We start from the raw sequence: 12,913 nt of genomic DNA on the forward strand, positions 1-12,913 counted from the left end.
TCCTTGCAGAATGTCTCCAAATGTACCTTCTGTAGCAAATCCCAGGCATGTGGCCTTGAGGACAACAGGGTTGTCTTCTGATCTGCACATGGAAACCATTTTTGGGGTGTGAGTCACCCTCATTAAGGGAGAACACAGGTGTTCCATGCCAGCTTCAATAGACGTCATCTGTTATCATGACTTGCACTCTAAAGACAACCTGGAAAAAGCCTTTGGCTCTGTAATATTTTGGATAACAGTTCCCCAGGGACACAGGCAAAGAGATATTTGTATAATGCCACTCTGAAGCATTTATTCAATGGATGAGGAAAAACACATTTGCTGAACAGTTTGGCATTTTTCTTTATATGCATTTAAAATATACTTTAGAACATACCGTTCATTCCCCTCCCTCTTTCCATCAAAGATATGTACCTTATATATTACTAGGATTAAAAACCCATTTTAATGGAAAAAATAACAACTTCATATTGGTAGAATATAAGGCCATTGAGTTGTGCAATACATACTTCATTTAACAGGTAGGAAATTTCATTTGAGTTTCCTGCTATATTAATACAGGTATTGATTAAACTGGATAGGTGAAGTCATTTTTTTCCTATGGAGCTCTTGGAATTTCACACAGAATTTCACACAGAATTCTTGCTGTGAATTTTACAACAGTTCCTTATATATATTATACTGTGCAAATCAAATCAAGAGTTTACAACAGTTGTGGATCAATTGATCTATTTTTTTAAAAAAAATGTTTACATCAGAAATAAGAAGACAATGGTGCTATCATTTATTATATTTGTGCTTTGCTGACATATGAGAAACATGAAGATTCCAACTGACTTCCCAGTATTATTCATGGTGAATCCATTTTTTAAATTTTCACTAATATTTCCACCGAATATCCTCCTTGTTACATTTTTGAAGTTGTGCTTTCACAGCGATGCTGCATGGTTTCACTGAAAAAGGATATCTAAAGTTCGGGGCATGTGAAATAATCTCAAAGCACAAAAGCATTTTCTTTGCTTTGTAGTAATTTACATGGCTCATTAATATTTAACAATCCTCTTAAGCACAAAAATGTTTTTAGAGTCCTTTGAATTCTCTAATCTGTTACTGGAATTTAGCAGGTTCAGAAAAGGAACCAGAATCCCAATAAATATATTAATAGAAGAATGTGGGCATGTTCTTCAGCAGTGTTTCCCAACTTTAACAACTTTAAAATGTGTGGACTTCAACTCCTAGAATCCCCCATCCAGCATGACTGGTTGAGGAATTCTGGGAGTTGAAGTCCACTTGTCTTAAAGTTACCATGGTTGAGAATCATTGTTTTGTGGAAGCTATTGAGCTCCATCCAATCCTGAATGCATTTTCATTCATGCATTTCTTGGCCCCACCTCCTCTTTCTCCTTCATCCTGTTCTACAGTGCTCCACTTCTTTGAAGCAGACTGAATGGCTTATGAAAGAGATGATTATGATAGTGAATATTCTTCCAGGGATCGATACCCATTCATTCTAACTTCCCTGGTTTGGAAGCACACATCAGTAGAGAGGACAAAGATAGAGGGAACCTGCCTCCATTGCATTTAACTTCCCAGAGGCTGGTGAGAGGAGCTGCTGGCTGTGAGTGGGGGAGACTGAGAGGGAGTACAGAGGACAAAGGTAGAGTGAACTTGGCTCCATTGCATCTACTCAGCATCCTTATTAAGTCAGCAAGGATTTCAAAAGAAAATAGATTTGTTTTGCTTCCATGAGCTTTCTTTCCTTGTGGAAATTTGTAGGAATGACTTTGGCTGCATACAATGAAAGAACTTGTTTCTAGTGCAAAGTTTAGCTTCTAGTTTATGAAATAAATAAAAAAGAGAAATGAAACGGTCTTCTGCAAGAAGAAAACTCTGGGAATTCTGAAAGATATTGTCTTTCAGCAATATCAATAGCCACAATGGCCTTTTTTCACATAAATCTACCTACTCAGTTGATTTGATATCAATTACACATATCAAGGAAGAGCTACTTTCTATATGCCAAATAAGCTGAATTAAAAGTTCATCTTGGCTAAAATTCCGCTGGGTCCAACACTGATAAAATTGCAAGCAATTGCTATTGTGTAAATATCCATGTTTTTCTGAATATTTTCAGTCATTCAATTTGAAAACACACATACATGTTACCTGTACTACAGAAGATGTGTGTGTGTGTGTGTGTGTGTTTTCATAAATGTGCATCAATACATGACAATTACATTTACCTAATCAGTGATATTCATTAAGTTAAATCTCATTTTTCAGTCATACACAATTTTTCTCCTGGAACATTTTCCATATGAAAGTAGACTTTTTTTACAAAGGTTTGGGAAATTGCATGACTTTAGTGAATCCCTATGCTGCTGAGATACATTATTGTTGTCACATAATGCCTTCTATTTTCTCAGTCATCATATTTCTGTTTTAAGCTACCTGGATACAAGAATAACATTTCTTTTAATACTTAAGAGATGTCTTCAATCTTTTGTTATACATACTGTCCAAAGTGATCCTTGATTTTTACAACCCTGTTTGGAACAAGGTACTGTTCTCTTGATCAAAGTTTAGAAGAACCTTCTCATGTTCTGCTCACTTGGGAAGATTCAATTGCCTTTATAAGTGCATTTGGGATTTTATTGAAACAGCTTGATCTCATGGCATTCGGACATTAATTTAGAGCTGTATTACTCAACCTTGGCAACTTGAAGATTCTAGGAGTTGACATCCACACATCTTCAAGTTATCAAGGGTGAGTAATACAGGTTTAGATTCCGGCTTCATTTATAACAAAGCAGAGAAGATGCTTTCCAGGGCACTAGGCCTTCCTACGAACAATACTAACCTCTGATAACTAGGAAGAAATGACAGAAGTCACAGAAACATTATTCCCAGGGTCAACAGTTATTGGAAATCTCATACAGGTAGTCTTGACCTATGACCATGTGCTTAATGACCATTCAAAACTATGACGGTGTGAAAAAAATTGTCTTACTGCAGCCCTCGCACTTATGATCCGGCAAGTACCATATTTTTGGAGTATAAGATGCACCGGAGTATAAGACGCACCAAGATTTTGAGAAGGCAAATAAAAAAAAAAGGTTTTGCATTCTGCAGACCTCCCAAAAATGCCCCATTTTTTGCTAAAACGGGTCTTGTTTTTTTCAAAAAAAGGACATGAATAGCCTTTAGGAGGCTTGTAGAGTGTTCCTGGGGAGGTGGGCCCCAAAAATGAGCAAAAAATGGGCCATTTTTTGCAAAAACTGATCCGCTTTTTGTCAAAAAAAAGGGCATGCATAGGCTTTAGGAGGCTTATAGAGTGCTGCTGGGTGCTGGGCAGGGGGGCAAAATTGAACAAAAAGTGCCCCATTTTCACTCATTTCTGCCCTCCCTAGCCCCCAGGAATTCACTCTAAGCCTTCTAAAGACTCTGCACGTCCATTTTGGTGAAGGGGGTGGGGTTTGGGGAGGCAGAAAATGCTGTATTCAGTGTATAAGACACACCCAGATTTTCAGCCTCTTTTTTGAGGGAAAAAGATGCATCTTATATGCCGAAAAATACGCTATTTACGCCAGTTGCAGCACCTTGACGTGTGTAAATGCCATTTGTAACCTTGAAGGGGGCTTCCAGCAATCAAAGTCAATGGGGGAAAACCGTATTTGCTTAATGACAATGGTGATTCACTTAACAACTGTGGCAAAAAGGTAATAAATCAGGGGTGACTTACTTAATGACAGCATCGCTTAGCAACAGATGTTCTGGTCCCATGTGTGGTCATTTGTTGAAGTCTACTTGTATTATTTTTATGAGGTGACTGCTCTTCTTTCAAATTTCTTTCTAATGCATATACCTCTTATGATGGTTTCTCCAATTTGGAATTCTCCAGCTACATGAGGATTATAACTTTCAGCATGCTGTAGTCCCAAACACATGGAAGATACTAGTGAGAAAAAAACTATTTAAACCTTTCTGGATATATGGTGACTACAGCTTCCTAGAAAAATCTCCTTTTCTGTCTCACCCAGAAACACTCCCAAAAAGAAAATAGATTTGGCTATTGTGGAAGGATTGGATGATAAAAAGCCATAATTAATGCCAGTAAATTCCTAATATTAGTGCAAAGTTCAAAATATTTTAATCCTGAGTTGGATTTCAATTTCATTATAATTTTTCAGAGGATTGAGACTTTGTTTAAAGTATATTAAAAGAATATTCACTGCTAATAATACCCAGTATTACAAAGGTCTTTAGCAAATCTGATGGAAATAAATGTATTCCCAGTGAAATTAGCATAATATATCTGAGTTATAGTTTAAGCATAAAAATGCTAATATGTATTTCAAAAATTAATGGGTCCTCATTTATAATATTGAATAAAAGCAGAATGCAATAAAACTGGTTAATTGCATATACTGATTTATGTCATATGCTAATAAAATCTCTTTTCTTTATGGCTGTTTTTAATTATTTCTTTTAAATATGGGAGGTCAATCAATATCCAACATGAATGAAGTTTGATTGTTAAATTTGGACTAAATGATCATTCCTTTTTGTTTAATTAGAGATGGAGCTCTCACCTCACAATCAGGAGGTTGTGAGTTTGATCCTAGGTAGAAGCATATGTAGGGTCTCCTGCTTGGGCAGGGGGTTGGACTAGATGACCTGCAAGGTCCCTTCTAACTCTGTTAATCTGTTAAATTAGTGTCTTCTATGGAATAATTTTATTCTCGGTACAACGACCTCTGGATGCTCAAAAATGGGGGGAAATGGAGGTGAGACTGTTGTAAAGGAAGTAGGATTATTTCCAAGTAGGGGAAAAATGCAATAATGCAGACCCAACCATGTCTGCAAGAAGGCAGGGAATATCCTCACCCAATTTGATAATAGGTGTGTATATATGCAAATTATGTAGAATTCTGAAGATAGGAGGAAAAAATCCTATCGAAAGGCCAAAGAAACAAAAACAACATGGAAGGCATTTTTGTTTTTGTTCAAATATTTCTAAATATGGAAAAAGAAACAAAATAAGCATGCTTCAAAATGTATATACCATTGGGAGCTGTGGGATGATTATAATATGGGCTTTGTGGTACATAAGCTGTTTTATAGCTAATTGCAGTATGAGCCTATACATATTCCTCAGAAGTAAGGCCCTTTTAGTTGAGTGGACTTACTTTAAGGTAAGCGTATGCCTGCAGCCCTAAACAACAGGGCACCTTAACACTAATATTAAGTGCCCTTCTTGGGTGCAAGATTCATGAGTATAAGAGTCGCACTTTAAAAAAATCCTATTGTTTTAGAAGCAGTTTCTATCTGAAATGCTACACTTAACTAGTTTTGTGTTGGCTAATTATTTCATTTGTATGAATTCTTAGCAAACAGATCAGTCACAGTTTTATTTATTTATTTTTGGCATTAGATCTGTGCTTTGTGACTACCAACCACCCTTTAAACGTTGTATTCAAAAATTAGGGACTTAGGCTGTGTGTAGGGGGATCCAAAAAATAAGATGGTGGTATGGGAGAGTGGTAGAAACCATCATTTGACTTTTTTTGAGTGTCTTTCCCCTTCTAGATGCCCCTGCATTTGGTTTCTCCTTCCTCAAGAATGATTTCCATCACTGTAAATGTTCTTGGTACCTTTCAGACAGCTATCCAAATCTTAACCAAGTGCCTGTTTAACTACCTTGAAATCTTAGCAGGAAAATAGGCACATCTTTTTTTTTTTTTTACTTAACAGCTGAAAACTAGGTCACTTTTCTTCCTAACCCGTGGAACAAAAGTAACACAGCACAAAATTTGTCACAGTATATTCTATACCACAGCAGCTGCATGGTATGACACTGCACTGAAATCTTGGCTCTCAATATCTTTACCGTTTACCAATTATACTAGCTGTAAACCTTAAGTGTTTCAGCATGTCTCTTCCATTCCTTTTCACAGTTCTAATAGTTCTTTTATTTTCAGGGAGAATTTAAACCTTTTTTTTTTGTTCTTACAGTTCTTCACTTTCTACCACAGGCCGGGAGGGAGAGGGAAAGCGTGCTGGATTCTCAACAGTGGAGAAAGCGGAGAAAATGTCGAGTCCTTGTCCTGTGAGATGTGCATACCGGGTGCTGCTTGAGCGAAACTTGATTGGCTGAGATATCTGTTGATGCCACTGAGCTGGAGCAAAAAATAAAATAAAATGGCATGAGTGTAGGATATATGACTATTGAGCATCTCTTTTAGATTATATATAAAGGCTGTAAAAAGAGTTATCCCTAGTTTGTATGTGAGAAGCCTAAAACAGATTATTGAACTGTGTGCTAAATTCCCCTTGGGGTTGCTCCAAGAACTTTAGGTAGCTGGAATAATGTGAAATTTCCAATACTATTTTAATATATTGCTATCAACCTCTAACGCCCTAAATGTTTTTGAGCCTAAAAATTTATTTCAGCGTCTCTCTTGGCATGCACTAGATGGCCCCTTGAAATCTATGGAGTGCTGAGTCCTCAGGGCTATTATCTAAGCAAGGTTCTCTCCCCATTGATGTTCCTAATAGTGTGGAGCATCTTGCCTTCAACGGTGCATCTTCCCTGTTCAATTTCATAAACTCTTAAAGAACACTTCTTCTTCTAGAATTTTGGTTCCCCTTAATACCTTTGCTCCTGACTGCCAGAAAGAATTTCATCATATAGTATTCATTTTTTAATGGTTTTGTTGTCATATTTCGTGTTTCATGAACGAAGGTGGAATTTCCTGAGAGTGAGAACAGTTAAATCAATGGGACAGCTTGCCTCACAGAGTTATAGGTGCTCCATCACTAGTGATTTTCAAGAAAAGATTGGACAGCCGTTTGTCCAGGATTGCATAAGGCAGTGGTGAAATTCAATTTTTTTTAAACTACCGGTTCTGTGGGCGTGGCTTGGTGAGCGTGGCAGGGGAAAGATACTGCAAGATCTCCATTCCCACCCCACTCTGGGGCCAGACAGAGGTGGTATTTGCTGGTTCTCTGAACCACTCAAAATTTCAGCTATCGGTTCTCCAGAACCTGTCAGAATCTGCAGAATTTCACCCCTGGCATAAGGACTTCTGCCTTGGGCAGGGGGTTGGATTAGAAGACCACCAACTTCTCTTCCAGCCCTACGATTTTATGATGCTATCATGAATGATGGGCAGTAAGCAAAAAAATAGTAATCAAGCAAACACAGAATCACTGCATGATGCTTCCATAGTATTTGCTGACTCAGTTTTCCATCCTTTGGAGATTGGCAAAATGAGGATACAGATTATTAGTGGCAATATATTGACACTGTAAACCACCTGGTGGTATATAAGTCTAAGTACTATACAGAGGTGGGTTGCTCCTGGCATTTCTGCCAGTCCAATGCACACACAAAATGTATGTGTGTGCATTTGCACAAAAATAGGACTGTGCATGCGCAAAATGTTTTTTAAAAAGGAAAAAAATGTGCAATTACAATTGTTCTGTGCATGCGCAGAACCAAAAATGAAGATGGCGGCCCCGTAAAAGAACTGGTTCGGGGGCATGGCAAGCCTGGGTTGCTGCCAGTTTTGAGCCAAATACTACCAGTCCGAATGGCAGGAACCCACCTCTGGTGCTATATAGATATTGCTAAGAAATAATATTAACTGTAGGTCAAAGATATACCTTTTTCAGGAACTGGGGAACATTTTTAAAGGTCAAGTGCTACATTTAGCTAAGGAGAATTTCTGGAATAAATGTTGCGTACTTAGGGGGAGAACCCCCATTGGCAAATGAAATTCTTTCTCCAGCCTGAGGCAGGGACAGGGAAGGCTGGTGATAGACCTGACCCAAAAGTGCAATGGATCTCATCTGGTTTGTGACCTGGCAGTTTCCTTCCTTGCTGTTATTTTTAAATAACTCCCTACAGAATCAAATTGATCTTTCTTGAATTATGACTAGCTTCTGCCTCTCCTCTCTAAGGACTGGCCCAGCTACCTCAGCAATTTCAAGAAATTTAGAGGCAACTATTTTGCATGTAGCCTCAAGGAAGGAGTTTGCAATCCCAGTTAGTGGGCAAAACTCTGAAAGTTGTACTTCAGTACATTTTACAAAATGTCACCAATCTTATGAATACAGCTGTAGGATTGCATTGGTTTCTTTGTTATTACCATATCAGTAAGCTATCTAAATTGAAATAAATACAATAAAACTGAGCAATCGTTGTTTAAAAAATTAGGCAAGTTCTATGTAGTTCCAAATAAGGAACGGTTAATATAAGGATTCAGCTGAGTGTCAGGTTTTATTAGAGCTATTTAAGACTCTGCTGCCTGAAAATCCTCACTCTGTTATCTATGATCACTTATAAATCTCCAGAGATGTTGCTCAGGATCTCAATTCAGCTAGACTGGGATTCATCTCTCTTGAGCAAATCCACCAAGTAAGTTATACAATATCTAATCAACATATCTAATCTAATTATAAAAAATTAGATTAAATATCTAACAATAACTAATTTAATTGTAATGAAGAGCAACAAGGATGATTAAGGGGCTGGAGGCTAAAACTTACCAAGAATGGTTGCAGGAATTTGGTATGTCTAGTCTAGTGAAAAGGACTAGGGGAGATATGATAGCAATGTTCTAATATTTGAAGGACTACCACAAAGATGAGGGGGTCAACCTATTTTCCAAAGCACCAGAAGGCAAGACAAGAAACAATGGATGGAAACAAGGAGAGAAGCAACCTAGAACTAAGGAGAAATTTCCTAATGGTGAGAACAATTAACTAATAGAATGCCTTGCCTTTAGAAACTGTAGGTGCCTCATTGCTGGAGACTTTTAAGAAGAGACTGGACAGTCACTTGTGTGAAATGACATAGGGTCCCCTGCTGGAGCAGGGGGTTGGACTAGAACACCTCCAAGGTCCCTTCCAACTCTATTATTCTATGTTCTAATTCAAGAAAAAAGTCAAATTGGATAAAGAGAGTGTTCAAGAGGAAAAGGAAACATGTCCTGATGGGAAGACAGAAGAGATGACAAACACAGAATTAAGTCTGATAACACATATAACATCTATTTTGTTGATTTAGCCTTAAAGTGTTGGCCCTTACCGTATATGTCCAGTCTAGCAGTGCAAGAGACAATACCGGCTTCATTTTTTGCAGACAAAGTGTACCAACCAGCATCTACTTTTTTGGCAGGCTGAATCAAAAGGCAAACATATCCTGTAGCATCTTGGTGCATACTAAGAAGAAATAAAATGATTTCAGTGTCATTTGTAACATACTAGAGGATTTTAGCAAAATCATTCAAGGAAACAACAGAAACATGATATTTATACTCCCTCCTTCTTCCTCCCTCCCTCTCTCCCCTTCTCTCTCTTAACTTGTGTGTGTGTGTGCGCGCGCGTGCGTGCGTGTGTGTTTATGCAGAGAAGGACTTGCTTCGTGATCAATCCCCTTGGAGTTTTGCAATGGAAGATTTCAAGGATTCTTGAACTATTTGACCAAGTTCTCATTTCAAACAAGTTTGCTCATTGTGTACAGTCAATAACAGCTGTAATTTTAAGTAACACCGATATATTTTAAATCTTTTCAATCCACTGTAGTTTACAAAATCTTGCATACTTGATTTTTGTCCTCCTATAATGTAGGACTTTGCAGTTGATCTGTAGTAATCCATAAAAGCTCTACCTACTCTTGGGGATTCTGCATTTCAGTAGAGTGATTTTTTCCCCCAGATAAAGGAATGTTTATTACTATATGCAGTACATACCCTGAAAGCATTTAATTGTGCTTTATAGGAAGAGACATGGGGAGAAATCATATTTAAATGTTTCAGAAGTTGACTGCGAACTGTTTCAAGAATTATGCATGCTAAAAGATGCTACATTAGGGATGCCAAACTCATTTTCATTGATGGCTGCATCAGGGTTGTGTTTGACCTTGTGGGGCCAGGGTGGGCATGGCCAGGCCAGCTCAACATCACTTGCATTGCAGGCACCTGCATTGGCCCGAATACTCGGCCAGAGAAAACAGGCTCCTGAGCTCCATTTTTGCCTACAACAGCCTCCTGCAAGCCTCTGCCAGCAAAAATGGAGCTCGAGAGGGCTGCATCTCCATTTTTGCTGGCAGAGACACTGTGGGCTGGACCCTCACTGTTTCCAGGGTGGCCCCATGGGCCAGATTCGGCCTCCAGGTGAGTTTGACAGCCCTGTGCTACAAGTTCCATGCAAATAAATTAAATCTCACATCTCACATTTTTAGACAATCAAAAAGCAGTTTCCAAAAACCCCATGCTCACCTCATCCTCTCCCTGTGGGGAGGAATGGTTTCATTGTCCTTCTTCCAGAAGAATATTGGAGGTGGCATCCCAATTACCCTACATTCTAATCGGACAGGATGTCCTTCTGGCACACCACAGTTCTGTAGTCTCTCTAGTATCACTGGGGCTTTTTTAACTTCCTTTTCTGCAAAAGAAGGAAGGAAAGGTGGATTTATACATTTATTTGATTGATTGAAATTGTTCAAAACAGTTTCTGGAAGATTCTAAAAACTTATGCGTGTGGCAGGGGTGTCTGCAGTATGAGGCTGTGTATCTGTGTGTGTTTAAAAAGTCCAGGATGGCTGTAAGTATATAATCAAGGCCCGCCCATTTTTTCATATGTTGTCCCTAATTGGCCAAACCCAACATTTCAAATAAAGACATCCAGTTTATTCAGGGTGCAACTTGACCCTATAAACTCTATAGGGTCTTCCTGGAATCCTACCTCCTTGCCAGCTCTTCAAGGAAGACCAGGTCAAGAAACAGACAATAGGAATACTATATATATTTATATATATAAATGGCTGTGTTTGTGCATGAATGTTCCAGCATGACTCTGGAATGCCTCGAACAATTTCAACCAAACTTGGTACACAGATAACTTACTCTCTGGAAACAAATACTGTGGCAGTAAGACACCCCTCGATGTGTGTGTGTGTGTGTGTGTGTGTGTATTCCAGCATAATGCCTGAGCCACTGAAATGAAAAGAAATGAATTATAGCTATAGTGTCAAACTACAGTTCTTTTGACAGTGATAGTGTACATTAGTGTGATAGTGTTAGGATGCAGCCTGTTGTGCCTTAAGATGGCGTCTACTGTATAGCACAGTGGAGTTGCCATGGTAACGGCTTCACGGTACTCCACAAGGGGGCTCCAACCTAATACAGAATTGGGATAAATAAATACCCAGGCAACACCGGGTTATCGGCTAATAAGGGTTTTGAAAGCCTATCCAAAAATCTTCATTGCCCAATTTTTAAGACCATGATGTCAAGGCAGGTCCCCTCTGCATCTCTTTCCCATGCTTTCTTCTTTCCAAGGTCTGAGCAACCCCTTTTTTTCTTTGACCTCATTCTGAAGGCCAGTGTTAAATTCCGCTATACTCCACATTATTCAGAGGCTGTGCTTTTTCTACTGGAAAAGATATGGAGCACTGTAAATATCTATGTCAATATTCCAGATGTTTTGGCCACCTTAACAACTGTTCTCCCCAGAGCTGGATGACATAAGGATTTGGGGTTTGGCCAATGACATCCAATCTACTGCAAAGAAACTCTGGCTCTTGAATTCAATCAAGCTCCCCATTCATGGTACACAATTTATTAAGATAATGAACACGTTAGAGCGTTTGCAGTGTGACTATTATTAGAAGACAACCCAAGAGCACAACACAGCACACCAAGACTTAGACATTTAACAGAGGTTTATATACAACACATACAAAAATATGTGTGGTAGTAAATACCTGACAAGCAATCAATCTTTTTATTAACTCTACACAGAGAACTTAGCAAGGGATACCGGACACAAGGAGAGAGATACATAAAGAGAGAGAAATACGCGCTCTCATGGCCTCCTTTATATAGACAGCTTCTTAAGGTGGCAATAACCTGGCTTCTTAAAGCAGCAATACTTCTGCTGACTCATCCTCATTTCATCATCTTAATTTACAGGCTTACAGTGGATGGTCAGCTTTAAATCATCATTACCGTGACAGAACATTTTCATATGATTCAACTTTCAGTCACAGGGGTTCTAGTTCATGAAGTACACAAATGATGTAATGCTCAGGATGGGTGAAGAAGAACATCTAATAAAGACTTGCCTACAACAGACAGTTCCAAGCTGAAGGAATTTTGCCCTGTTTTGTTGGTGGCTATGCAAGTGTAGATTCCAGCATCACTTTGTCTGAGAGGATCGATAAGTAAAGAATGTACTCCATTTTCTCTGATCAGCATTTTGTGAGTGGCATCTGGTAACACAGGCTTGCCATTCCGGAGCCACATCAGATCTGGCAGTGGTAAGCCACTTACCTAACAGAGGAGAAAACAGTCGTAAGCAAGTGACATATTTTTTCATATTAGTGACATCCATTCCAAATTCATTGTTCTTGTAGAACAAATGATGTATGAAAACCAGAGAAAAGAAATCATGTTATAGGCCTGCATCATGGGGAATCATAATTGGTTGTATAAGCCTTAATTAACCATGGTTTATTAAACAACCGTTGGCTTGGATACAAATGCACCAAACCAACCTCAAGCCTGCTCCCTGTGATGTGCAAACTGAATGTCAAAGAAAAACACAATTCAAGGCCTACATTAAATGTTAAACCTTAAAATAAAGATAAACACATGCATCATCTAACAGCTGGAACCTGTGTTAATGACAGTCACCAATGGGTGTTTTTCATGGCAGCATCTTGATGAAAGAAATGTCCTTCTGGGTTCAGCTCCAAGTGGGGAAAAAGACACTGGAGACATGGAGGCTGCTTGGAAAGATGGTTTATTGTTGGACAGGGCCACATGGCTTGAGCCCTGAACAGAAAAGGTGATCACATGCTTCAATGTTGGTGGAGAAGAAGAGAAGGGCCGAGGGAGCGGCT

At 38.8% G+C, this 12,913-nt stretch overlaps 1 protein-coding gene across 4 annotated transcripts in view; it reads right to left on the reverse strand.

Annotated features, from left to right (window-relative positions):
- Positions 1 to 275: 275 nt before the first annotated feature.
- The window catches only part of MYPN (myopalladin), a 117,912-nt gene continuing 105,274 nt past the window's right edge, over positions 276 to 12,913 (reverse strand). For all 4 annotated transcript variants that reach the window (XM_087702514.1, XM_087702515.1, XM_087702517.1 and 1 more), the window contains 4 exons: positions 12,134 to 12,341; positions 10,287 to 10,452; positions 9,095 to 9,228; positions 276 to 6,179 (listed from right to left, as the gene is read on the reverse strand). In XM_087702514.1, the coding sequence (XP_087558640.1) occupies positions 6,010 to 6,179; positions 9,095 to 9,228; positions 10,287 to 10,452; positions 12,134 to 12,341 (678 nt within the window). In that variant the 3' untranslated portion in view covers positions 276 to 6,009. The remainder of the gene's footprint in view (positions 6,180 to 9,094; positions 9,229 to 10,286; positions 10,453 to 12,133; positions 12,342 to 12,913) is intronic.

Source organism: Thamnophis sirtalis, unplaced genomic scaffold (genome assembly GCF_051295495.1).
Source record: "Thamnophis sirtalis isolate CommonGarterSnake01/CBP01778 unplaced genomic scaffold, rThaSir2_p1.2 scaffold_15, whole genome shotgun sequence".
NCBI lineage: Eukaryota > Metazoa > Chordata > Lepidosauria > Squamata > Natricidae > Thamnophis > Thamnophis sirtalis.